Below are 27,534 nucleotides of genomic sequence, written 5' to 3' on the forward strand. Positions count from 1 at the left end.
GGTTCTGCACAGATGCTGTGACTCCTGGAGGAGCCCAGGCAAGAGCAACAGGAAATAATGGCATGATGTGGACTCAGTCTGGTGTCAGGATGGCTTGTGCTTTCAGAACAATAAAAATAAATCCAAGGGAGGAGGATAGTAACCTAATGTGCCTCAGATTGTATAACTGAAAACGTCATTGCTAACAGCAGATTCTGTGTAGAGGCTGTGCCACTGCAACTTGGGCTGCTCACAGAGAGGGATAAAGCACAGCTTTCAACACTGCTCTGCTTGTCTCTTGAAATGCAACAAGACAGTTCCTAGTGTGTGGTCAGCCTGTCAGCATGTGCAGTGTTGGTGTGCTCACTGAGTTTGCGTGGTGCCTGGCACTAGGGGCTTGTGAGGAGGTTGTGCCATGACCTCATGGAGGACTTGTCCTTGGCTGCTGAAAGTGCTTGATGCCTGCCTGGTGCAGGGTGTTGCGGGCTGGCAGCATGGGGGTGGGGCACATATCAGTTAAAAGATGTAAAAAAACACAAAAACTTGATCATGGAGAATGAAAACTCCCCACTTGTGCCTGTGGCCATAAACCTGCAGTGCTTGCATGATGTGCTGGTGAGAACATGTTGATCTCTGTATGAAAACCATAAGCTTATTTGGAAAATTGGGCTGTCTCATTTGAGATTAGAGTTCCTCTTTAATCTGCAAATTCTTAATTAGTATGGAAATAGCTTGTTAAGTGGGTTTCTCTGTGCATGTATATCCGCATAGCAGTGCGGTGGTGCTCCTTCGCAGGTGGTGTGCTTCCTTTTAGGATGATGGACAGGTTCCTGACCCTGAGGCCAGGCAGGATGGGGATTGGACCCACAACCTTGGCATTATTAACACCATGCTTCAACCAGCTGAGCATTATGAATAGTGCAATGTGTTAAATGCCGCAGGTTCTCTGGTGTCTGGGGTCACAGCTGGCTGCAGTGACTCTGGCCCCTGCAGCACACTTCAAAGGAGCCTTCCACACATCAGAATGGCATGTCATCTTGGGAGCTGGAGCAGGGCCCTGCAAGGACCTGGGGTGCTGCCATCATCTCAGCGTGCCCTCTCAGCGGCCAGCTCTGTATGCAGACAGGAGACCAAGGGCTTTCTCCTGACACCTGCAGGGGCTTTGGAGGGCCTCTTCTTGCATTTGGAAGACTTTACACGTGGTCAGAGTGGATATCCTGGTTAGAATAATTGAATCATCGTGGAAGAGACCTTTAGCATCATCAAGTTCAATGGCCCACCCAGCACTACCACGGTAACTCCTAAACAATATCACCCAGTACCCAATCTAGCCCCTTCTTAAATTCTTTGGCATGGTGACTCCACCTCCCTCACAACTTATTCTGGTTCCTGACCACCCTAACAGTGAAAAATTTTCTTCTAATATCTAACCTGAATCTCCCTTGTCTCAACTTAAGGCCATTTACTCTAGTTCTCTCACTGCAGGCACAGCAAAAGAGACCAGCCCCCATCTCACTACAACCTCCTGTCAGGGACTTGGAGGGAACTATGAGTTCCCCCTATGAGCCTTCTCTTTTCAAGACTGAACAGACCCAGCTCCCTCAGCTGTTCCTGCTAAAACATTTTTTATAGACCACTCACAAGCTATGTTGCCCTTTGCTGGACATGGTCCAGGACCAAAATGTCCTTTTGTCCCCTTTTGAAGTGAGTAGCCCAGAATTGAACATAGTAGCAAGGTGCCTCAGCCAGTGCCAAGTATAGGGGATTGGTCACTTCCCTAGCCCTGCTGGCCTCCTTGGTTACCTGGGCACACTGCTGGCACCCCCAAGTCCCTTTCTGCCAAATGGTTTTCAAGCCACTCCTCCTCCAGCCTGGAGCTGCAGGGGGTTGCTGTGACCTGAGTAGGACCTGACACTTCACCTTACTGAACCTCATGCAGTTGTCCTCAGCCTGTTGACTGAGCCTGTCCAGGTGTCTCTGTAGAGCCTTCCTACCCTTGAGCAGACTAAGCTGATCTTGAGGTTAAACTGTCTTCTCTCTATCTGGCTGATAACCCAGCCTTATTTTCTCTAGAGAGATGGCTCTAGTTCTGTGGAAATACAGGGGTGCACAGTGGGTGCGATGCTGGCCCAACACCAGGCACCCACAAAAGCCACTCACTCACCTTGCCTGCTTCAGCTGGGCAGAAGAGAGAAAAATTTAACACAGGGTTCACGAGTTGAGATAAGGACCGTGAGAAAGACTTCAAGGGCAATACAGGCTCAGCGTAAAGTTGCAAAGTGAATTTATTGCTAACAGAGTCAGAGGAGGATAATGAGAAGTAAAAGAAACCCTTAAAACACCTTTTCTTCCCTCAACCCCCTCCCTCCTTTCCACTGGCAGTGCAGGGAGACAGGGCATGGGGGTTTGGTCAGTTCATCTCTCAAGGCTTTCTTCCACGGCTCAGGGAGAGAAGTTGTTCTGTGTGACACCGTGGGGTCCCTCCCACAGGAGACAGTTCTCTGTGAACTTCTCCAGCATGGCTGACCAATGTCACGAGCAGCAGTCTGCCCAAAACTGCTGCAACGTGAGCCCCTCCCACGGGAACACAGTCCTCCCAAAACTGCTGCAGCCTGTTTTTGGGGTGCAGTCCTGCAAGAACAGGCTGCTCCAGCCTGGAAGCAGGGGCCCTCTCTCTCCCCACTGGGTCTCCCACTGGATCACAGCCTCCTCCAGGCATCCACCCACTGCAGCGTGAGCATCCCCCCATGGGCTGCGGCTGGATCTCTGCATCCTCTGTGAATCCCCACGGGCTGCTGGGGCACAGCTGCTTCACCATGGTCCTCACCACAGCCCGCAGAGGAGCCTTGGCTCTGGCACCTGGAGCACCTCCTCCCCCTCCTTCTCCACTGACCTTGTGTCACCATGTTGTGTCCCTCACATGTTCTCACCTCTTCCTCTTCTTGGAATAAAAGAACAAAGTGTGCACCTTTGTTTTGATTTTCTTCTTAAATCTGTTATCACAGAGGCATTACCAGCCTCTCAAATTAGGCTAGCTTTGTCCAGCAGCATGTCCATCTTCAGAGCCACCAGGGATTGGCTCTGCCAGACATGGTGGAAGCTTCCAGCAGCTTCTGTGGCAGCCCTGCTACCTCAAACCAGTCCATGCAAAACCAATACACCTGGGAAGAAGAGTGTGAGGCTACAGGCAGAGGCTGCTTTGGAAATGGGCGCCTGGCTCTCCTTTCTTCTGGAGAGCTTAGGAACATCCCTATCCCTCACAGCCACTCTTAGGAGCACTGGACGTGGGGCAGAGACCAGCTGCCTGTTCCCTAGCCTGGTGAAAAAGCTGTGCTTGGTCTCCTGCTGCTGCTGCCGAGGCTCATGAAGCAAAGCTAAAGAATATTCCTCTGGGCAGCTGGCTCCTGGCACTGGTTGCTCTTCCCTGCCCACAACCTTTATCTTGCCAGCCCAGTGCCACCTCCTTGGGATCCTGCCCTACCAGAGTGCTGGGTGCCTGCGGAGGACCAGGTGGGGTGGTGCCAGAACAGCAGCCCACGGGAGCAGGGGCCAGGGCTGTGTGACAGCACCAGGGCTGGTGGCAGCAGGGCCCTGCAGCCCTTTGCTGGGCTCTGGAGGCAGCAGAGCTGAGCCTCTCACTGCGACACCAAATGTCCAGGCATCCTCCAGCCCTCGTTCAGCTGCTGAGCTAACACTGTTCAAAAGGCAGTGAGCATGCTGGGGCCTAGGCCACTCCATGTGTGTGATGCACAATATATGGATTTTATTTGATTCTTTATTTTTAAAAAAATAAGCACCCTGAAAACCTGGAGTTGAGTGATAGGCCTGTTATGGGCTGTGCAATGAGAGACTTCCAGCCTGGGCCAGCCCCATGACGAGGAACTTGCAGCAAGGCATTTATCTTGACCTTATCTTGCCAGAAGTTTTGCTGCTGTGCAGACAATGTCTGAGCCCTTCTCGTTCCCTGGCATCTCTTGGGTCTCATTGAAATCTCCTGTGTGCTCCATGTGGGACCTTGGGTCTGCTGGAGAGGAGCAGAGGGCTACAGCTGCCCCCAGTCTCTCTGGGTTGGCAGTAGCCCTTCCCCAGGCCTTGAGGGTGGACAGAGCTGCACTGGTGAGATGCAGTGGTTCCCAGAGGAGTGCAGGTGAATGCTCCTGCTTTCCTGCTATGGGAGAGTCCTGTGCTGCTGGATTCTGTCCTGGTGCTGTCCCCACAGCTGTATCAGCTGGAGACATGCACAGGCACCTTAGAGTTGCAATGCTAGGTGGCAGGGCTCAGCCTACAGCCTGGAAGTTGTTTGGGTGGTGTAAGGTTCCTCTCTGGCTCTGGGAGCAGCAGGTTGGCTCGCCTGCAAAAACCCTTGGGGTGTGCCAGGTACTTAAAGTGTCACAGTGATTCTTTGGGACAAGGCAGTAGTGGGGAGACCTCTGCTGAGCACAGGAGGCATCCCATGCCTTGTCACAGTTCTGGGGGACTTGACAGTCTTTTGATGATGGAATGAAAGCAGAGAGCAGGAAGAGAATGCTAGTTCCCACAAGAGCTGGGATGTGAGTGCCCCAGATCCATCTTCTGGGTTACTCCAGCAGAAAATTGATTGAGTAGTCAAACAGGCTCCCCAGGGAAGTGGTCACAGCACCAAGCCTATCAGATTTCAAGAAGTATTTGAACAATGCTTTCAGGCACATGATGGGATTCTTGGGGCGACGTGTGCAGGGCCACGAGTTGGACTTGATGATCTTGATGGGTCCGATCCAACTCAGAATATTCTATGATTTGGTGTTTCTAAAACCTGTGAGGGGAGGGCTGGGAAGTGAGAGCTGGGTTAGAAGCATCTCAGCTGGGTGGGTGATGGCAGGGCCTGCTGGGGGCCAAGCTGAGGCAGGTGGGGGAAGACCGGTGTGCTTATGAGCTGCTGGCAAGGAGGGGTAAGCTGAGCACCTTGGAGCGTCCTGCAGCACAGAGACCACTGTGAAAAATGAACCAAACCCAGGTCTCCTACACATCTGGCTACTTGGGATGGTACTGCTCCCTGTTAGAGCCCAGCAGGATTGTTCTGAGCTGTTGCACCCACTTGATCTGAAATCTCTGTGTGGTCCTTCCTGGAGAGCAGCTCTATTGCAGCTGCATGTGTATTCTAGCTTGACCTAGTGCTGTATTTTCTGGGCCCTCCTGGAGCACATTTGCAGCAGTACAGGAGAGGCTGTACAGGACAGGCTTAGTGTCTCGGTTTTGAGACGAATTTCAGGAGAGAACACCCTGAAATGAGCATTTCCTCTGAAGAGAAAGGGCTTCAGTAACTCCCTTTTCTTCTGCCAGTGGGAGAAATGGATACTAGGTGGTGAAACTGAAAAAAAAAGCTGTTTATTAACAAAAAAATAAGGGTGCCTGCAAGGCACAGAAAAAGAAAAAAAAAGCTGAGTAGAAGCTAGAAATTGAAATTGTGGAACCGTGCCCTGCCCCCCTCCCCACCCGGGGCCGGCTGCAGCCCCTTCCCTGCGCTGCAGTTCCGCGCGCAGCCAGCAGGGGCGCTGCTGGCTCCCGGCCGGGCGGGGCGGGGCCATGATTCCCCCGCGGCTGCAGGGGGCGCTGTGGCGCAGCTCGGCCGCCCCTCTGCGCACGGCAATGGCGGCGCGCTGGGGCAGCGATGGAGAAGGGGCTTCCTCTGGAGCCTCAGGGACAGCCGGTCCCGCTGCACCTCCGGGTGCTGAAACGCACTGCAGCAGGAACCTTGGAAGCAGCTGGAACGGCAGAGGTGCGCTCACCTAGAGGTAGCAGAAGCTCTGCGGCTGTAGCTGGACTGCGGGACCTCCCAGGGGTAAACAGTGTAGCAGGGGCACAGTGGGGCATGCCGAGCAGGGCAAGAGAGAGGTTCTGTGGGATTTTTCACCATCACTGGCTGGTCCCTAGGTCTGGACTGTGCAGGGAGGCAGCCCCCAGCGGGGAAACAGGGCTGTTCCTACATCCTGGTGCTGCATGCATTGCCTCCAGGCTTCCCACAGCAGAGCAGCAGAAAAAGCAAGCCAACAAGTCCAGTCAGAGTGCCAAAGCAAAAAAAACCAAAAAAACAAAAAAAACCAAAAAAAAAAAAAACCAAAAAAAACCAAAAAAACCCAAAAAAAACCAAAAAAAACCAAGGAACCGAACACAAAATAAATAGTGGGATTTTTGGTCAGAGACACCAGCTGCGTGTTCAGTCCAACAGCTTTTGTGGAAAAGGGAAGCACTGCCCCTCACCTCACCCCCAGCTCCCTCTGGAAACCCCAGCCTGGCTCCCATTCATGGTGGCAGTCCTCGAGCCAGGGAGAATGGGGGTGGGGTCAGGACAGCAGCCACCCCTGAGCACTAAACAAAACAGATCAAACCCCCCAAAAAATTATGTAGCATAATAAACCATCCCCAAGACACTTTGTAATGAGAAAGAAGTCCTGTGTCATCATGTTCACAGATGCCATGAAACTCCTCCCTGCTCATGTGGCACTGGGTGCCTTTCCTTGTTCCCACCTAGCTTGACTTAGATGTGGGCCAGGATGGCCATGCAGCCAAGCAGCCAGGATCAGAGTTAGCAGCCTTTGCCTCTTCAGTATGGTGACATAAGCCATGGGCCAGCGTCAGCATGCAGAATTGGTCACCTCATGCCTGAGCACTGCCCACCTGTAGCACCTGTTGGTTTTGGTGTTCCTGCTTGGGAGGGAGACACCGGGAGGTACGGGGGTGGGTCACTGTGGGCTAGCAGCAGTGCAAACTGTGCCCTTGTGCCAGCGAGTCTGACAGCCCACGCCTCAGGGAGCGGGGTTTGCATGGTACCGGCGCGAAAGGAGAGGCAGGTGTTTGTGGGATTACTGTCTTAAAACACTTGTCAAATACTTTTGAGGTCTTTGGCACCTGTTGCTGGTACTGTGGAGTGAACAGCTGCTGATGGCTGGCTGCCCAAAAGGCATCCACTGCTGACAGCTCTGTTGGGTGTGCCATGGCTAGAGCAGCAGTGGAGAGGACCCAGACCACGACCTCACCCTGTCCCCTTGACTGTCACAGCATGTTTACCCTCAGGAGCTACAGCAATACCCCATCCACCCAAGAGTGACACTGATGTGGACCCTGCATGTGGCAGGGCTGCTCCTGGCCTTCCTGCCACCGCAGCACTGGTGGGAGGGAGGCAGTGAAGCCACCTTCCTCTTGCATCTAGCAGTGTGCAACCTGTGCCCAGTACCCAGAGAGATCAGGCCTGGGCAGGTGTGTGTCAGCTCACCATCTTGCCTGGCCCTTCCTAAGAGTGCATGAAGCCTGGGAGGGGGTGCTGGGTGCTGTTCCTCTGTGTTTGGGTTTAGCTGCTCTGACGATGCCTAGGAGGTGTGGCCATTGCAGCCACCGGCTATAAAGCTCTGCTGGCCAAGCTGCACCACAGCCACTGTTGCAGAGAGCCTGAGGGAACACTCTGTCTGCCCCAGAGAGGTGTCAGGGTGTCGCAGTTTTAGAGACAGACACGTGACAGAACACACCAAAGTTCACGCAACAGCAGCCAAGGTTCATTGTTGGGCCCCCTTTTATAGGGGCTTCAACTTTCCTGTGCTTACCCAGCTGATTGCTTGGGATCTTAACACCAGGCAGCTCCCTGGCCAGTGATGTCTGCATTCCTAATGAAATGGGACTGGCTGGGGTCCCCTGTTGGAATTTGAATCTGACCTATCATTATCTTACCCAAGGACTTGTTTACTTGTGTTCTCTAGCAAACTTAGGCTGGTGGCGTTGGTGTCTGTTATGGCCAGTTTATCTGTGCAGCTTCAGACTAGCAGTAGATGTCACAGTTCCCCCTTTCTGTTTGAAAATGCAAAGTGTTCTTTGTATCCTTCTGCAAGGGCCCTTTGCAGGCAGGATGACAAGACAGCCTGGTGACACAGATGATTCCACCCAACTGGCCGAGCCCAGCCCTTCCCAGCCAGCAGTGTATCCTGTTTACCATTGGAGATGTAGCATTCATATCCAGGAGCTGTCAAACAGGATCACCAGCAATACAAGTTTTCAAAATGGCATGCCGCAGGCTCGTTACTTAGAAGTTACAATTTTACAACTTTACAAACAAAACATTTCAACTTTAGAACCCTGAGAAAACCAACTAACAGGAGAAACAATTTGTCTTAGTTTGGGTTTGCAATTCATTCCTTAAGTTGTTAATATCCTGAAGTCCTCGTATCTTTAAATATATTTACAAATTACAGCTTTACACTACTAAACAAGAACCTATTCAACTCAAAACCATCTCAATTAAAAACATGCATCCTGCCACTGATGTCTCCCAAATGTTTGAGTCTTGGTGTTCAAGTAAGGTGATAGGTAAATTGTCTTACTGTTGTTGATAATCTTCTATCTCCAAGAAGCTGTTGGCTTGCTAGGTCATATTATGGCTTGATTAAAAAACATGAGAACAGCCAAGACTTTGAAGGGGGGTGTACATCCACCCCACACTCCCCCTTTCATTTTTACAACTTAACAGGAATATAATTCAATTCAATGCAACAAAACATGCACTTTTGAATGAAATTAACAAGGTGAAACTTACAACTGCTTATGTGCTTTGTCATCATCCGGGGTCTGAAGAGCCCCCTTTTCACAATGGGGACTTGGAGAGCCTTTCCCAGATTAGGCTTCCAGGTCTACCTCAAAGGAAAGTGGCCCAGCTTCTGCAGAGCCAAAGCAGCCGAAGTGACCTGCTTTCACTTTTAGCACAGAAACACCTGCGTTTGTTGGCATACTTTCCCTGCCAGCCTTGGCCAGAGCCAAGACCCAGGCTGGGAGGGCTTCCCTAACATATTCTTAAAAGAAATCTTTCAGCAATAACTCATAGAACAGCCAGGTTTGTCATATATCCTTATCTAAATAACCAATTATATTATAAATAGCCTGTAAGTAACTATAACAGTGCATAAATCTATATATACATATATATATATATATATATATATGCACACACACACACATCCCCTTTTGCAAGTGTCATTTACTTTTTTGACATGAACAAACCAACTCAAAACCATGAAAGGAACCATCCCCGTGTCTCAGTTAGGTTTTTCAGGTTGCATTCTGGTTTATTATTAAAAGTGACACATCCTTGTGTTAGTAATGTCTTTAAAATATTCGATTCTAAAGGTTCTTGGTTAAAGTCATAAGTGAATTGTCACTACAGGATTCCCACAGATGCTCCATGGTGTTTATGTGGAGCCCTTGAACTTCCCCTGCGAAGGACTCTTTGCTTGGGTGTGATCTTAGCTGATTATTTGATGAATATATGCAACATTAACAACATTATTTAGCTGTATTTGTACAATCCCTTTGCATAGTCACAATACCAAAACCAAAATCAGTTGGGTTATCTGTCTCTATCAATACAGGTAGTTTGCAGCATTACAGAACAGAGAGGACACCTATGAAGTTGTTTCTTGATGTCAGAGGGAATTAAGTTACTCACAGAGCTGTGGTATGGAGTCATTCACTGTAAGAGATGACACACTGCAGGTTCCCCAGAAGTCAGAGGAATTGGTATTAATTTTAACATAATCCTTGTCATTTGCAGATGTGGTGAACACATTAGTCAAATATGGACAATAATATCTGGTAGAAAAGGTTTCAGATCCCAGCTTCAATCTACCCTAATTAATGGGACCTCATTAGATAAGTGAATATAAAGCGTTCATTTTGGTTTGGGTCTGTTTACTTTTAAATGCTGCAGTACTTAAAATTGTCAAATCAGCACTTCCATGAGCATTCATTTTGCAAAACTACATATTGGGTAATAGTTGTAGACTAAAACAATAACATTCCGCTATATAAATTAAATCATACTTTGAAGGAATGAATAACCTAGGAGTTATGTACAAAGAAAACTAACAATCATTGTTGAAATGAAATGCAAAATGTTACTGCTACTCCTGCTGTCTCAGATACCTTTGAAATAAATTTAACAAGACCCTTAGAATGTATTTATAGGTTTACAAGTCAAGTTTCAGAAAAATCAAATAATGTCAAAGAAGATTCTATAAAGCAATGAAAAGCATATGTACATTTTCCTTATAACCTTGGGATTTTACTCCTTAAAGTTGTTAAGTTTCTATATCAGTCTATTTGCAAGGTAACTGTTTATCCTAATAAATTTAGATACATTTCCCCTTTGATTACAAATAAAGCATTGCACCTTCAAGACATATAATCTTAAACCATGGTGTCAGGTATGCACAGGTCACATTGTGCTCATTGTCTCAAACAAGGTGAGCACAAACATAATAAATCCACTCAGACATGTAAACATGCAACCTGTTATCCGACTGCACAAACACCTTCTCTCCTAAATTAGTACCTACCTCTATGTTTGCTTTCATGAACTTAGAGTGTTCTTTTGGGGATGTTTAAAACAAACAGTGTCTTTGAATTCTAAAATGTCATAAATATTAAGAAAGTCTGTGTCTCAGTGAAATTGCCTTCTGTCTGATGCAGGAAGGTAGCAGGAGGCTGTCAGAAAGGGTCTGGCAATACTATATATGCCACCTTTTTTCACTGGGCAATTGGTTGGATCACTCACAGGGTAGATTGAATTTATAAGTAAAGGGCAGTACTTCTGAAACACAGGATATCTGTTTATAGAAGGTCCATCACTGGGAAATATTAGAGATGTGGTTGAAAGCAAAGTATTAAAATGTTAGCAATATGGTTGGAATAAAGGCACCATCTTTATTCTTAGCAAGAAAACCTCCTTTAAAGCAACATGTTAGTGTCTTCCCCACTAAAACTTCAAACACTGCAGTCCAGAAATGGCAAGACTGCAATAAATTATATTTGAACGTAATGAATTTTAGTCCCCTATACCAAATATTTGTGTTGTGCAGATAGAAAGAAAAATTCAACAATTTGTGTCCCCTGTGTAATCATCTTATATTCTTAATCATTACTTTGGAATGCTATGAATTTTACAAGACCTTTAAGGATAATAGCTATAGGAATTGCATAAATATAATAGAAAAGGTCAAATTCAAGAACAAAGCAGTCTTTTCTATTCTGGACTTATTGCAGACTTTCATTCTAGGTTTTTATACTTCCACGATTTATGGTTTTGGGACTCCACACTAGGCTATCTTTGCAGGCTGACATTAGTTGCAGGGGATGTATGGCACAGTACAGGGATTTAGAAATCTGTGCCTTGGGATTTATTTTGCATGGTATATTTTCTTTTTCTTGAAGGTTTATTTATCAAATTGAAGGTGACAAAACTAAGTCTTATGTTGCTGTTATCCAGAGTTATTACAAAGTATGTCCAGTCAGATATCGGGTTTTATCATCTGTATCTTACATCAGTACTGTGAGGTAATGAAGTTCAGGTAAATATTAGCCTGAATATTGTATGAACATAGTGTATGTATCAGTGTGATTCCTTTTTGGAAAGAGTTTACCATGAAGAGTCAGAGAAAAACATTCCAAACTTCTAAGCTTTATAATAAGGCTTTCCACTTACAAGTAAGTATATTCAATAGCTTTCCTTTTGGTGTTGTCTCAATAGCCTTCTAAGCTTTAGGGCTTTATATTGTCAGTTTGGCTGGTCTACTATAGATTTGATAATTTTCATATCAATTAAAAATAGCCAACAGCTCCCATCCTTGAATAAAATATTTGCACAATTTTAAATGAACCAAACTTAATTTAGGTTTGGAATTCCCATAACTGAAATGGTAAGATTTTTGGAAAAGAAAAATAATACCTTAATGCTTCTTTTTCTTTGAAGGGTAAAAACAACCTGGAAAATTACTGTGAGTTCTATATGGAAGAGAATTATTAAGTTGAACTACAATCCTTAAATATTACAGTTTCCTGCTGAAATTCTAATACACATTTGAAAAGGAAAGGATCCAGTGCTGCCAGTCACAACATGAGGACTAAAGCTGTCGTAGGTATATACAGAAACCAATATTAGAATGGGCACTTGTCTCCATGGCAACCATTTGTCCTGTCCGATTCCTGAAAACCTTACCAAAGGAGCTTTTTAATGTTTCTCAATTCCTTGGGTAGACTTTCTGGGTTTGCTCTGCATGCTGGCCATCTGCACAGCCACGGCGAGTGGCTACAGTGGGCTGTGGTGGCTGGATGGCCCTGCCTGCCGCCCCCCTCAATCTCAGTGTCTCCCCAACGTGGTTGTAACCCTTCAGCTGTGCTGCTGCCTCTTCTTGCTGCTCCAGGTAGCAGCAATGGGGTCGCAGCTGTGGCTGCAGACCCCCCCACCCCGCCCTGGGGCCGTGGCTTCGGTGCTGGGCAGGATGGAGCCCGCAGTCGCAGCACTGGCTCTCAGCAGCGACTGGCTGCAGCGGCGCAGCCCAGGGCCATGCCTGCCCCCCGAGCGGTGGCGGCGCAGCCTCGTGACCGCGACGGCGCGTTCACAGAGGGCAGGAGAAGGTCGCTGTTTCCCGCCCGCTGGGCTCCCCTGATCCCAGTGCAGTGGCGGCTGTTCAGGGCTCCCCAAGATTGCGTCACTCGGTGCAGCTGGACCCGCTGCAGCACAGCGCTGAGTCGGTAGCAGCAAAGGCGTCATCTCTTGTCTGCGTGTTGAGTCCCTTACCAGTGTGTGTACAAGAGGTGGTTCCAGCTCTGGCAGTGGCGATGGCAACGCTCCTGGCACTGGGACTTTGGGATCCTCCATCCTGCCACTACTTCTGGGAAGGACGTTGGTATGGTGTCCGGGTATCCGTGGTGATGTATCTCCAGGGTCTGCTCACAAGTCGCAGCGGCTAATGGGTGTGCCCAATGGAAGCTGGGTCATAGGCACAGTTTTGGAGCCAAGCCAATCGGCCCTGGGAGGAGACAGTCCACGCACGTGTGTGGTGGTGAAGGACATTTCAGTGTGCGTGTTTGGGGTGGCTGCAGGGCGATTCACTTCTGCAACGTCTGCACGCCGCTGCAGTGCGGCTGTAGGGCCAGTGCGGTCCGGCGTGGTTGCAGAGTGCTTGCCTGACACAGCGGCACAGACGGCTCAGCAGTAAATGTGGCTCCATGACTTGACGTGGCTTTGCAGCAGCTAGGCACAGCATCGCAGCAGCTTGGCTTGGATGCGGTGCTCTCCACGTTGAGGCCTCCCAGCACAGGCTGGCTTCACGGTGGGGCATAGTATTGCGGTGCGACGCAGCTGTCTTGCCTGTCCTCCTGTCCCATGCATCTGTGTGCCTCGCCCAGTGCCCTGTCTTTGCTGCATGCTTTGGTGGGTGGAGCCTGCAGCATCCCCACCGCTGTCCTTGCATCCCACTCAACTTTTAACTGTCCCAGCAAATCCAATACAAGTCTCCAGGGCTTTATAATGTCCACGGTGTCGGTAGCAGTTTCCAGAGCCTGTTTCACAAGTCTCCCAGGGCTTTGTAACATCCATAACGGCTTCCAGAGCCTGTTCCACAGTTCCACAAAATCTACCCCTCGTTCGGATACAAAGAGAGTGCATACCTTTACCGCAGGGTCTTCTTCCACTAAAGCCCATGCTCCCATATTTCCTGGTGGCTTCTTCCACTTACAAAGGGTCTGGACCAATGAGGCTTTCCCTGTTGCTCTTTGCAGCTTTCCACACTGCTCAAAGCTATGCCTGCTGCTCCGCTGGGACTACAATGGCTCTGCCCACTGCTCTCCACAGTTCTACAGGCAGCAGGCAGCTTTCCCTGCTGCCCTCTTTTCCCTGCTCTACCTATGGCAGCTGTTGTATCACGTCAGAGGTCACCGCTTGTCACAGTTTTAGAGACAGGCACGTGACAGAACACACCAAAGTTCACGCAACAGCAGCCAAGGTTCATTGTTGGGCCCCCTTTTATAGGGGCTTCAACTTTCCTGTGCTTACCCAGCTGATTGCTTGGGATCTTAACACCAGGCAGCTCCCTGGCCAGTGATGTCTGCATTCCTAATGAAATGGGACTGGCTGGGGTCCCCTGTTTGGATTTGAATCTGACCTATCATTATCATACCCAAGGACTTGTTTACTTGTGTTCTCTAGCAAACTTAGGCTGGTGGCGTTGGTGTCTGTTATGGCCAGTTTATCTGTGCAGCTTCAGACTAGCAGTAGATGTCACAACATGTTGCTGCATTGCCAGACCCCTCACTGATCCAGTGGGGAGAGAAGTGTGGGGACCTGGTCGCCCCTGGCACTAAGGTGCTGCTACGAGCTGGACTTTCAACTGCAGCCCCTCTGATCAGGCCTGCTGTAGGGGAGCTGCTTGGAAATGACCGCTCCCTCAGCCCATCCTCCCTGTGGGCTGCAAGGTGGGTGCCACTCATGCAGGGTCCTCCCTGCTGCAGGGCACAGCCCTGGGGACAAAACCAGCCCAGCCCCAGCACTGCACCTGAGGCTGCTTGTGGGGAGACATGGTTCTTCCCCTCCTTGCCTGCCCCATCTTTGTCCCTATAGCAGCTCTTCTGTGCTCGTGGTCATAGGGCTTGCAGCCCACATCAAGTTCCCGCATCCTCTCCAGTCTATTTCTGCTGTCATTGCTGCTTGGCAGAGGCTGGTTTGTTTACTTCCCTCTGCTACTGCAGGGCTGGCAGCATCCAACAAATCTCTTAGCAGGGCCTGGGTTATTCCTGGGGCTCTGAGGAGCTGGAGTGTGTTCTGTGCAAGCCACAGACATGCCGCTTCTTGCCGAGACTGTGGCTGCCATGTTGGTCTTGGCCGGTGGGTTTCAGGCAGCACTGTGGGGATAACTGTGGCTGGGCTCTTGCCGTGGCTCAGCAGAGCAGATGTCCCTAAGCTTGTCCCTGAGAGTTTAGTTCTGGCAGCTTTGTTGCTCTGAGCAGCCCCGGGCTTGACTCAGCCTTCTGGAGGGGTGAATAGAAGGATGGAGTGCCTCAGATTCAGCAGTCTCATCATTGTGAATTTTTTTTGTGTTGTGTCTTGCAGAAATAACATTCATCCCAGATTTGATGATAATGAAAATACAGAAAAAAGAAAAGCAGGTTTGTGACCCTTTCTCCTTCTCCCAATTCAGCTGTCAAGGCCTGAGGACCATGTCCCATGTGGAAATTGTTGCAACTGATTGTTGTGATGTGGAAATTGTTGTGGTGGGAAGTAGGCTGGGCAAGTGTCTTGAATTTCCAGGCAGAGGTGCATCTCAGGTCAAATTTCAAGGAGCTGAGCTGCACCTCCGAGTGGGTGAGCCTGATGGGACCATTGAACAAGCTGGGGTTTATCTTCAGCAGTGGAAATGCTCTTGACTTGGTGCTACCCCAGTGGAGGAATAGCCCTTCTTTTTCTCTCAAAGTCCACAGTATTGGTTCTTGCTGTAATCTCATTACAAAACCACACGTTTGCTGTGATTGCTTCTACTAACATGATACACCAGGACTAATACCAGCTGGGAGGTTCAGAAGATAATGTCTGGGAGCTGTGAGAGCTTGAACAGGGGGGAGTTTTCTTCCCTTACTCAGAAAAAATTCCATCTCACAAAGCTGTCATTTCTGGATTGCTGCATTGGATCATAACAGCCTGCTGCTCCCAGAGGAGATTTATGAGCCAGTGGTCTCTGTATTAAGTGTGTGCAGGGGAAGAGCCTGACCATTGGCACAGGGGAAAGGACCCGTTACATGCATGGGGAGCCACTCTGCCTGCAGGGCTGAAATACGGCTGGAGGTGTAAAAGGAACTGGTCTGCCTGGAGCTAATTTGTGTCTGTGCTGCTTTTAATGGGAAACCATTCAAGTGAGCGTTGAGCAAAGGGATAAATCTGCTTGAGAGCACAAGCCTGTGCCATTTCTAACCAGCTCTGAAGCAGCACGTGATACTCAGGGCACCCCAGATCACACTGCCATAGCAGGTTAGTGGGAGGAGGAAGGGAGGGAAGTGTTTTGAAGAGGTCAGTGTGCTGTTCTGGGCTTGCAGCAAGGCAAATGCTGCAGATATTGAAAGGTGTGTGTTCAGAGCACCAGTACTGTAGGAAGTAATGAGGTGAGCAGTGTGTCCTGAAGATACTATGAAGAAGCAAAGCCAACCTCAAGGTGAGGAAGAGGAGCAAGGGATCATGGAAGGTCTTGTGTACCTGCATGGCTGGATTGCTCCTGATGGGGCAGAGCAAAGGCCTGCAGGAGAGCAGGATGCTTTGGTGTGGGTCAGTGATCTCCCTCCTCTGACAGCAGAGCCCAGATAAGAAATTCATGCCACTCATTGGGCTAATATAGCAGGTTTGGGTGCTCTGGAAATGGGATTACTGAAATGACATGGGGTTTAAGCATGGCAAAGCCATCCTCCTCCACCATTTGGAGATTTTAGAGGGCTCAGCTGAAAATTGTTTTCTGTAGCTGTTGCTGCAGATAATATCTGGGACGGAGATAAAGGCATGTGGTGTGAGGAAGGAGGGGTAGAGATTCAGCTGCTCGTCTTCTGAGCTCTCTAAGCCAGCAGCAGTGTAGGACAAACCTTGCAGCATGTCATGGGGTGGGGTGCAGCACTCCCAAATTCAGTGTTTGGAAGAAAGCCTGGTCAAGCAGGGCTCCTGCGGGCATTCTGGGTGCCTGGTTGAGGTGGTGAAGGAGTAGGTGGCTCCCTGTAATGCCCAGATGAGCAGCACTGGGGCAAAACTCAAAAGGGGTGGCATTCCACATCACTCTGGACACCTGAGCCCAGGAGTGCCCACACCTTGTAAACAGACTTCTCGTGGCCCCAAGAGGGGCTGTTGCCTTCCATTGAACAGTCTCTCTGGAGAAGATGAGATGCTTATGTGGTTCCAAGACTCCCAAGAGTCATGTGTTTCCCTGCCAGCCTCTCACCTGCGGAAGCTCCATGTTGGTCATCATATGGGTGTAGGATCAGACCCAAGGATGAAAAGATTGGCAAAATGCTGGTACCCTTCATATTGGTGAGGCATGGCAGGGGAACTGTCAACTGCCTTTGGGAAAAATATTGGATGTGCTCTCTCCTTTCCCTAGTTCTTGGCTGTCCTAGGCCAGTGCTGTGTCTTCTCTATGTCCACTGCCAGTGGATTAAGAAACCTAGGTTGGAGAGATGGGGTCTCAAAGTGGGCTGTCTGGGGAGGAGCTCCTCTCTGTGCTCCCTTGGTGCCCCCTGTATCAGTGCTTCTTTTCCTGTGCAAATTACGATGGTTGGGTTACAGGGCACTGCCAGCTGTTTCACTCGTCTGAGAGGCTGTTGTTAGCAAAGGCAGGGGCTCTGTTTCCACAACTCTTTCCTTAGTGATGCACAAAAATCTGGTACATTTGTCACCAAGCTGTGACTAACTCGTGAAACCTGTGACTTGTCTCATGACTTACAAGTTTTCATGCCAGGGTGCCTTGTCTGCTGGTAGAGGTGGGACAGGAGTGCCTGGTTACCCCTGAAAGAAGTGATAAGTGATGGATTTCCTTTTGAGGGCTCAGCATCATCATTCCCTGGGCTGTCTCTCCTGTCTGTGTCCTGCTTGTCCCTGGCATTGAAGGGTCTTCTACTCTTTATTTCTGCCAAACTCTGACATGTTAAATAACCAAAGAAATAATGAACTAAAATAAATGCAGTTATCCCACAGTGCCTCTAAATCTCCGTATTCTACAGCCATGGAAGTGCTCCCATCCTTCATGGACTGTGAGACAGAGAGGGGGAGAGTCCTGTGACTCCTTAGCCTTCTCCTGGAGGGGTCTTCTGACTTTCCAGCCTGGGCTTGGAAGTGGCAGGAATAGCTGGATCCCCTGCAGTGTGTGGACAGCGGTGGGAGGCAATGGGGAACAGTCCAGGGCTGCAGGTATCGTGTGGCTGCTGGGCAGCCCTTGCAAGAGGGAGACCCCTGGGAGTGTCTAAGGGAGCTGTGCTTGCCTTTCCTTCAAGTGCTCATGGCATAAAATGAAGGATTTTCCTGAATTTTATGGGTCTGTTTATGTGAAAGTGAGCTTTGCTGTGTTACATACTGCAAATGCAGCTGGGGATTTTGACCAGAGTTCCTCGAGACTGAAGCAGGCTCCTGAGCAGTGGGAGCAGCATGGGGTGAGACTGTCCAAGCCCGAGGGCACTTGTAGCTCTGTCCCAGGCTGTCTAGGGCCTTTTTTTGGTCATGGTGAGACTGTCAGGTCTGATGAGATCCCGATGCTGGGTGGGTGGAGGAGTTTTGGGCACTCACTCTGTAAGGGTGAAGGGCGGGGGGAGCAGTGAGCTGCCAGGGTGCCCTTCTCCTGCACACATAGCCACAAGTGCTGGGTCTCTCCCAAGCTCCAAGGGCTGCACAGGTTTTCGTCCTGAGTGGGGAGGACAGCCTGGACAGCCCAAGGCAGCAGCGTTGCCCTCTGCCCCACCCATTCCCTCTGCTGGGGTGGTGGGAGCACGTGTGCCTGCTGCCAGGGCTGGCCCTGTCATTGGACAGAGCTTCCGAGCTGTAGTTGTTGAGAGCTGCATTGTGGTGGAGTATCCTGGGAGCAGAGCCAGGCCCCGCCTCCATCATGCACATCCCGTGGTGACTGCAGAGCCTGCTCAGAGACATGATGGAAGGTGGCACTTGTATATTTTTAGCTTCTTGTTCCATTGGATTAAGAGCTGGAAGCAAGGGGTGCAGACACTGGGCAACCAGAGCACAACAGCCCATGCTGTACACACTACTGGTGGGGATGGAGCTGCTGGAGTGTTTGGCTCGCCAGTCTGACAAAACCCTCTGTGTGAAAGGAGCTGCCTGTTCTGCTTCTGTTAGGCTCTACAACCAGCTGTGTGGGTAGACTGGGCTGGTGACGGCCAGCCTGACCTTCTCAGGGAGGCAGAGCTGTGTCGTGGTGCCCATCTTGGGCTGCTGTTGGAGTGGCAGGCTGGCTGGTCTTCGGTTAGTGCTGAGTAGGGAAATGGGCAACGGGGTTGCTGGGCAGCCCCCAGGCATCAATTTCTGCCTAAAGAGCATGGAAACTATTGATGACCCCTTGCAGTCAGGTCCCTGTGGACACTCCACATACAGAACAGATCTCTGTGGGGTTTAATACATGCCCTAGACCCAAATGCAGGCTTCTGCAGAGCTCTCCTAGTGCAGTACAGGAAAGCTTGGCCAAGCATGCAGTAAACAGGGCTTGAATGGTCCTAGCAGCTGAGAGCAAGGTGTCATGTGCTGCTGGCTGCAGTCACACTGCCTGGTGAGGCTGTGTTGTGTGGATGTCATCTGAGCCTGGTTGCCAGGGGAGGTGGATCTGCTGTTGGTGTTGTGACCATTGGAAGAGCTCATCTGTGGTCTTCTTACTAGACAGAGCTGCTGTTCAGATCCTGAGGCTGTGGCTGAGCTTTGCTCTGCTGGGAGCGCTGCTCTTGAAGAGGAAAGCCTGCAGGATGGATTATGGGGTGGGCATGAAGCTTTTGGTCTTTTCTCCTTCCCATACCCAAACTTACGGGATAGTGCAGGGTTTAGATATGGATCAGGCTCCAACACCCAACAGTGTGGATGCAACGTGTCCTTCATCCCCATCACATCTCCTGGCAGTGCGGGCATGTGACTTCTGCCTTGTGGGTCCAGAGGAGCTTCTCTGCTCCTGCCTCTCATAGATACTATAATTATTACTATTACTATTATTATTATTATTATTATTATTATTATTATTATTATTATTATTATTGAAATTATTGAATTATTGAAAGTGCATAAGCTGTGTAAATCAGCATTTCCTTTATGGGGCAGCAGATGTTGCTTCTTCCCGTCCCCACCTTGTCTTTGCCGTTCCCTCTTTTCCGCTGTTGTTCCCTTTGCAGGTACCTGTTGCAGGCAGGTGAGGCTGTGGGTTTTGTCCCTGGCTCACCACGGGCAGTCCCACTGGTCTTGTCCTAAGCAAGTGTGGGGAAAACACTGCTGAATTTCACTGCTTCTCAGCTCCCATGCCTGTGCCCAGGGGAGTTTGTAAACTGTGCCTTCACATGCCTGCGCACCCAGCTTTGCTGGGGGCCTTGCAGAGGATCCGGGGTGCTGTGTGAGCCTTGTGGGCTGGACAGCCAGTGCGTCCCCCAGGCTCTGCAGTCTGGGAGAGGGGAGGGAGCCCCTCAAGTAACAGGGGCAGCAGCTGCTTTCCCTCCCACCTCCTGGTGTTGTTTTCCTTCAAGTCCTGAATAAAAACTTGGTGTTCAAGTTGAGACTATAAATGAAACAACTCTCTGGGGAGTTTTTAAACATCTTTTTCTCCTGACCTTGTATTTGACAGTAGTTAGACACATGTAACAAGACTTCCTGCTCCAGCTGATGCTGAAGGACTGGATGAAATTTCATTTATAGAAGATTCCTCTGTGAATAAAAAAAAAAAAATCACAAAGAAGTGTATTCTGGAAACGTGAAATCATTACAATCATCACCAAAAAAAAAGCCAGTTGAGAGACAGTGCAAAGACAGTTCTAGGGATAAAAAGTGTTCTGGGGAAGCAGAACATGTTTGGATTGGTTTACCAGAGGTTCAGAGATGGGCATCATCTACCAAAATCTGGAAGTCATCATCTTTACTTCTCCCCCACTCCAAAATACCCAGAAACAACAAAGCTGCTTGCTTAGGTATGCATGTAAAAGGATGTGTAGAATGGGCAGTTGAATGGAAAATTATGTTTCTATTTAGTTTAAAAAGTCATATTAAAAACATGGACACATAGTCTATGAATTTAAAAGTAACCCTGTAGCAAGGCAGGGCATCACATTAGGAACCACTGAAGACATGGAGTCTAATAAAAGATCTTTTTCCAAATCTCTTGGGATTTAAAAAGTCTTTAAGAGGACTCACAGTGTAAATATTGTGAGGTCAAGTGCGAGCTCGTGGAAACTGAGTGTTGGCAGAACAGTTCAGTTAAACAGGCTCTTTACCCAGAGCCATCTCTGATGCCAGAGGCATCAGAAGGTTGCCCTTAAAGGGTGTGGCAAAGACATTTTTGAGCAAAGTCATATAAGCCACCTGTTTTGAGGGACTTTACTCTGGAATTGTAAAGGAACACTGTGAGATTTGGGAATTGGTAATAAATAGTGTTGGGGCCATCACCCATTAAGGGCCATGGAAGGGGAAAGGGGAGTAAATGTGAAACTAAAGGTCAATAGATTCTCTTAGGTACTGAGTAAATAGTTAGGAACTATAATAATTAAGCACTTTGTTTCTGAAAATACTACACTGGTGAATAGTCAACATGACTTTTGCAAAGCAGAGTTAGTCCTTGCAATCTCTTGGGGATTTTAAAGATAACTGGCTCACAGGACTGAAGTTGGGCTGGGCTGGTACAAGGCTTATGGGCTCCTAACCAGCAGCTGAGGAAGTTTCTCACCAAATGCTTGTAAACACATGAAGCGTTGTCCTGATGAAAGGTCTTTCTGTAAATTAGTGACTGGTTGAAGGCAAGGAAGCCAAATACAGGGAAGATGTTGCTGCTTTCACAGCACAAATAGGGGAAGAAAGGTGCTGGCTGATTTCTGCACTCGTCTGAAATGCTGAAATGGAGAGGGAGGCTGAAAAGTTAAGGAAAGTCTCAAGATGCTCTTGGTAAAGTATGGGAGAACCAGCCATGCATGTGTCATCACTGGGGGCAGTCCCTGCTCCTGGAGGAGACTTTAAAGCACTGGCAGAGTTTGGCATGTGCCTACAGGTTGTCCCAGGGTGCATTCTGTGGTTGCAAAGGGAAAAGGAACAGAGCAGAAGCCCTCCTACTACTCTGTGGTACCTCTGATGCTATGTGCTTCCCCCATAGCCAGTGGGGTTGGAAGAAGTGCTGAGCAGGACAATGCAGGTGGCCTGAGAGCTGGCACAACCTACCTGCGAGGAGAGGGTGACTTGTCACCTCTGCCTTGGGTGGGCCAAGAGAGCTCTGCAGGGGGAGAATGGCAAAACGGAATTGTACAGAGCCTGTGACAAGGAGACCCCCTCGCAGCTTGAGAAGTAGAAACCACTTAGGAGGGCAGAAGGATTTAACCAAAATTAGTAGGTTTCCCCAGTACCTTATGAGTTTGTAGTACTGAATGCCCCCAGGTGCATTGGCACCCAGGGTTACAGGAGGGTTCATCGTGGTGTGGGTGCAGCCTGTCACTGGACCAGCCTGGCGTGCTGAGATACTGCCTGCCCTGCCCCACTCCTGCCCCTCAGGGTCAGCATTGCCCACAGCAGCTCCTGGCTGGTCTGGAGCAACCCAGAGCAGCCTGCCTTGCCTTGCTGCAGCATGTCCTGGCTGATGGTTTGCCAGGTTTAGGCTCCTGCAGCTACATGTGCTCCTCTCCTGTGAAGGGGGTGTGAGTGTGGTGGTGTGTCAGTGCTGGCCATGGCTGCGCATGCAGTGACTGGTAGCCCAGTCACAGCAGTGGGCAGCCTCTTGGCTCCTGGACACGGGTATGTCAGGCCACTCAGGCTGAGGTTGCTGCTGCAGCAGAGTTCCCTGCAGTGAGTGCTGTGTCCCCATCAGTGTGACACGGGCCCTTCAGGCTCTCACCCTTGGGAAGCAGAGGTGATTTCCCTTGTGGCACAGGGACAGCAGCAGCAGCTGCATGGGGACAGTGAGCTCCTGCCTGGCATGAGGCACCAGCTGGGCTGCTGCAAGCAGCAGGAGCACGAGCTGGCTCTGCTTTCTTAGGCTTTTCCTGTTGATGAGAAGCCAGGATAAATTGAACCTCATCAAGGGGTAGTAGAAAAAACCCATTCTCTGGCTCGTGGCAGTGTGCCAGGCTCTCACTGCAGACTGTACTTGGCAGCAGAGTCCTACATGCATGGCCAGAGCTTGCTGTGGGCTTCAGGAGCGTAACATAAAGCATTCTCCCCTCAAAATAGACCAAGCAGCTTTGGGAGTATGGTTTCTGGGCTGGCAGCACTTGGTGGGAAGCAGCCTGGTCTCCCTGCCTGTCTGTCCATGTGCTCCCTGTGTGAGCCCTGGCTGTGCACCTGGGTCACACAGGCTGGCATGTGATGGCCCATTCATGGCAGGGCCTGCACCAGAGGCTTCTGATTGCTCCAGATGGAGGCAGTCACTGCTGGCTGGGACCAGCACTGCTCCTGGGACATGGCAGGCTGTGACACCTGAAGCATTCTCCCCTCAAAATAGACCAAGCAGCTTTGGGAGTATGGTTTCTGGGCTGGCAGCACTTGGTGGGAAGCAGCCTGGTCTCCCTGCATTTCTCTCCATGTGCTCCCAGGCCAAGGTGCTGACACTGCGTATTAGGGAAACAGACTTCCAGCTCTTCAGGGAGATAGTCAGTGGGATTCCCTGGGAGACTGCCCTCTGGGACTAGGGAGTGGAACAGAGCTGGCAAGTCTTTAAGGAAGTGAAGATTGGGTATCAGTCCCAGTTGATCCAGACTGGGGCAGGAACAGGTTGAGAGCAGCCCTCATGAGAAGGATTTGGGGGTGCTGGTGGATGAGAGGCTGCACATGCCTGGACGTGTGTGCTGGCACCCAGACACCAACCATGTCCTGGGCTGCATCAAAAGAAGTGTGGGCAGCAGGCCAAGGGAGGGGATTCTGCCCCTCTGGTCCCCTCAGGTGAGGCCCCACCTGCAGTGCTGCATCCAGCTCTGGAGTCCTCAGTGCCAGACAGACACGAACCTGGTGGAGCCAGTCCAGAGGAGGCCACCAGGCTGATCAGCGGGATGGAGCACCTCTCTTAGGAGCAAAGGCTGAGAGAATTGTGTTTGTTCAGCCTGGAAAACAGGAGGCTTAGGGGTGACATAATTGCAGCCTTCCAATTCCTAGGGGGGACTTACCTAAAATAGTGATACCAGAATTGTGCAGATAGAAACTTTGTAACACAGTTTTGAGTATTAGGAGCAGGCATTCTTTGTTGCAGCATGCTGGTCACTCAGGGGAATCACTCCTGCATTCCAGTGGGATGAGTGTTTGGTGAACAGGGATTTTATCATGCACACTGATTACATATTCATTAGCTATCCCCAGTTCCTTGGCTTTGTTTTACATAGTCACACCTCTTATCAGAAGTCCTTATATGGTTCTTTGGGGTCCATCTTCAACTTCTGGTGTCCATTTTAGGTGGCTGTTCCTCCACCCCTGCTTTTGAGTAAGCACAGTATCGTTGTTTTGTGTAACTTCTGTTTTGTCAGCCTTGCAGAGCTGAGCTGGCATCCTGCTTGCACTTTGCATGACTTCTGTTTGCCTAAGTTACATCCTTTATCTATTTCTACAAGGCTGTGCTGTTGTGTTCTATTGTCCTTGACAAAAGTAAATATTGTTCTGTCCTACTGCTCTTATCAAGTGAGTAAAATGCTGTTCTGTTCTACTGTCTTTATCAGGGGTACTACCTAAAGGGGACTTACAAGAAAGATGGAGAGGAACTTTTTACAAGAGCATAGGATGATAGGACAAGGAGAAATTGATTCAAACTGAAAGACAGTAGGTTTAGATTAGATATTAGGAGGAAATCCACATATATAGATATATACATAATATTAGATATAAGGAGAAAATTCTTTGCTCTTAGGGTGGTGAGGCACTATAAGGGGTTGCCCAGACAAGCTGTGACTACCCCATCCCTGGGGGTGTTCAAGTCAAGGTTGGATGGGGTTCTGAACAACCTGGTCTAGTGAAAGTTGTATGTGTTGGAAGTAGATAATCTGTAAGGTCCCTTCCAACCCAGGCCAGTCTGTGATTCTAAATTGTTACAGCTGGTCCCCATCTTGTGAGAGCTGAGGAATGCAAAGGCTGGGACTGCTTCTGTTGGGCAGCCAGTGGTCTCAGAAGCAGCATCAACAGTGCTGATTTTCTCCTGGTCCTGAATAGGTTCCCTTTAATTCCTTAAGTGCCCTGTGATGGCTGGTCCATGTGGCAGGATGGCTGCTCCCCCATCCCAGGCTGCTGGTGCATCAGTCTGGAGGTGCTGCATGTGGGGAGGAATGCTGGTGCAGCCTGCTTGATCAGCACCAGCCAAGCCTGCAACTCCGCTCATGGGTGGCTCCATCAGGGGATTCCCACTTGCAGTCTGTTTCATTTAATGCTTCCATCTAATCCAAAGCAGAAGTCAAGTGTTACAGAGCACCCTGTGCCTAGACAACCCTGGATGGGCTCCAGCCTTCATCCCATAAGATGCAAAGATTTGCATTCTCTCTCACAGCTCTGAGGTGTCTTGAGGAACTGGATGGTGCCGAGGTTCTGCAGAGCCAGGGCATTGCTGCCAGAGGCACTGGCACCTCCATCTCAGCACCAGGGAAGGGGCTTGTGAAGGAAGCAGTACCCCTGGCCTGGGGCAGCTGTGTGTGTGAGGTGGCAGGGCTAACGCTGCCCCTATCCCCACAGGCACAGGAGATGCTGCCCAGCACTTCCTGGGCCACTCACCAGCTGCCCCTCAGGTTCCCTAGGGGGAGCTGACACCTCCAGGCTGGTGGGAAGGGCCCATGTCTTGTCTTATGGCACAGCCACCAGCCCCCGGTTGCAGGACCAGCTCTCCAGCCCCAGTCGTGCTGCTGGGCTTGGTCTGGTGCTGCCCTGCCAGCCCCCCAGTGAGGAGCAAGCCCAGCAATGGCCACTGTTGCCCTCTGGTCATGGCTGAACCATGAGTTAGGTGCAGCTGGGGATGGGAACTGACCAGTAAAGCAGCTGAAATGGAACCTGACATGTTCTTCTCCCCATCTGTGCACTTCTGCCTGCTCCCTTGCTCTCTCTTGCTCTGGCAGCTGATGCAAGGGATGTTTCTGGTTCCCACTGAGAATTGTCCCCCACAGCTCCCTTCCTTGGGCTGTCCCCTGCCAGCCCTGCCAGCCTAGGGTGCTGTCCTGGAGCGAAGGCTGCTGCACATTGAGCTTGGGCCCTCACAACAGGCACTCCTACTGCTGCTTGAGGAGAGTGGGGCCCTTGAGTGCTGCTGTCTGGTCATGCCTGCTGAGGCCAAGCATGCCCAGGAGGCAGCTCAATTCCTTTCAGTGTTCAGTGCTGGAAAGTTAACAGGAAGTGAAGGAAGTACTGAAGGAGGAAGAGCAGTTCTTCCCTCCTGGCTTGGAGGGAGCCCCAGCACACAGCAGCTCCTGTGAACAGTGCTGGTCTAAACCTTCTCTTCTGCCTCAAGCTCTGCCCCAGATGGACCTGGGATGGGACCCATTTTTATTTCTGTAGGCTGCTAGGCATCCCTAATTGCCCCTCCTCGCCCTACTGCGACAATGTCTGGCTCAGGACAACAGGCAGGAAGTGCTGTGGATGCACAGGTTGCTCTTGCCTTAGCCAGGTGGAGTCTGGAGTGTTTGATCAAAGGCACAGCAATGCTTGAGGCACGCACTGGGGCCAGCCACCTCTGCTGGGACCTGCATGGGCTAGTGGGGAGCCAAAAGGCCTCTGTGTGTCAGCCTCTGTTGGGCAGAGATGGGGGGTCCTGCTGTTGAGCTGCATCTGCTCATGGTGACTGTTAGCCATAGTCCCCGAATGCTGCCATGGGTGGTTGGAGCGTTGTGGGGCTGCAGTTCCCTGGGCCACCTGCTGTGCAGCTCTGGCATTTGCTTCACCTGTCCCTCTGTGTTCTCTCCGCAGCCGCCAAGCTTAAAAGCACTGAGCCTCTCCCCAATGTCGTCTGCCTGGGAGTGCAAGACGCAGGACACCTTTGCCAGCAGTGAAGAGCAGGACGAGGTGACCGACCAGGTGACAGTGACAGCCACAAACACAGGTGGTCAGTGCCAGTGCCCGAAGGAGGAGCCCAATGGAGCTGCCCAGAAGCGGACAAGCACCCAGAACGGGATGCAGGACAGCGGGGGCACGGGGGTGAAGAAGAAACGGAAGAAAAAGGATCTGGCAGAGCAGGAAGGGGGAGATAAAGCAGCTGTGGAGGTGAAACCAAAGAGGAGGAGAGAGCCTAAGGAACCAAAAGAGCCTAAAAAGGTGAAGGAGTCTAAGAAGCCGAAGGAGCCCAAGCAGAGGGAGGTGGCTAAGAAGCCCCGGAAACCTCGGGAACCCAAAGCCCCGAAGGAGCCTAAAGACAAGAAGAGTGGCTCTGAGCCAGCCCCCAGATCAAGATCCAGGAAGAGCAGGTGGGTGTTGTGGTTCATTTGTGGGGGGGGGGGGGGGGGGGGTGCACCCTGGGGAGTCCCCAGAGGGCCCCCTAGGCTGTGAGTGCACTGGCAGCAGCAGGCAGGCAAGGACACTCCACACGTCTTCTGAGGGTGCTGATTATGTGAGAGTTTATTTGGGGTTCCATCCCCGGGAACAGATGGGTGGTGGTGTGGCTCTTTCCCTGTGCCTGCTGTGGAGAGGGCTGTGGGCTTGCATGAGCTGTATCTGGGAGAAAGCAGCACTGGCTGTGCAGGCCACTGGTCTGAAGGCTGGATATGCTGGTTGGGATGCCAGGATGAGCTCTCTGGCCATGCAGAGATGGGACAGGCAGGTGCTCTTTTGGGGTTATGGCCCCGTGAGTCTTGAGATCCATAAGAGGACCAGAGAGTCTTGGCCTCTCCTTGGTCTGGCCTTTGTGCCGAGCGTCCTGGGGCAAAAGGGACTTTAGGGAGATGTCCCACCAGGACAGTGAGTTGCTGTGTGGCAGAGGGCCTGTCATATATGATTTGAGGCCTGGGCAGAGGGTATGTGAGAAAAACCTGGCCTTGGACTGTGTGCAAATGAGGGTCTGTGCACACCCAGGGCCAGCAGCCTGCCTCCCCTTGGCTTGGGTTTGGGAGGATGGTGGA

General features: G+C 50.4%; 1 protein-coding gene and 1 long non-coding RNA gene across 12 annotated transcripts in view; one reads left to right on the forward strand and one right to left on the reverse strand.

The window, feature by feature from the left end:
- The window catches only part of CHD6 (chromodomain helicase DNA binding protein 6), a 96,598-nt gene that overhangs the window by 25,810 nt on the left and 43,254 nt on the right, over window positions 1-27,534 (forward strand). For 7 of the 11 annotated variants that reach the window (XM_064391427.1, XM_064391434.1, XM_064391437.1 and 4 more), the window contains exons 1-3: window positions 11,873-11,909; window positions 14,882-14,937; window positions 26,390-26,883. In XM_064391427.1, the coding sequence (XP_064247497.1) occupies window positions 11,888-11,909; window positions 14,882-14,937; window positions 26,390-26,883 (572 nt within the window). In that variant the 5' untranslated portion in view covers window positions 11,873-11,887. Of the gene's footprint in view, window positions 1-11,872; window positions 11,910-14,881; window positions 14,938-21,695; window positions 21,860-26,389; window positions 26,884-27,534 lie in introns of those variants that run through there. The other 4 variants (XM_064391435.1, XM_064391433.1, XM_064391432.1 and 1 more) reach the window with 3 other exon arrangements.
- LOC135282009 (uncharacterized) lies at window positions 20,089-21,518 on the reverse strand. The gene is made up of 2 exons (XR_010348380.1): window positions 21,210-21,518; window positions 20,089-20,197 (listed from the first exon to the last, which is right to left on the reverse strand). It is a non-coding gene; the product is annotated as an uncharacterized LOC135282009 (long non-coding RNA).

Source organism: Passer domesticus, chromosome 16 (assembly GCF_036417665.1).
Source record: "Passer domesticus isolate bPasDom1 chromosome 16, bPasDom1.hap1, whole genome shotgun sequence".
In the NCBI taxonomy this organism is placed as follows: domain Eukaryota; kingdom Metazoa; phylum Chordata; class Aves; order Passeriformes; family Passeridae; genus Passer; species Passer domesticus.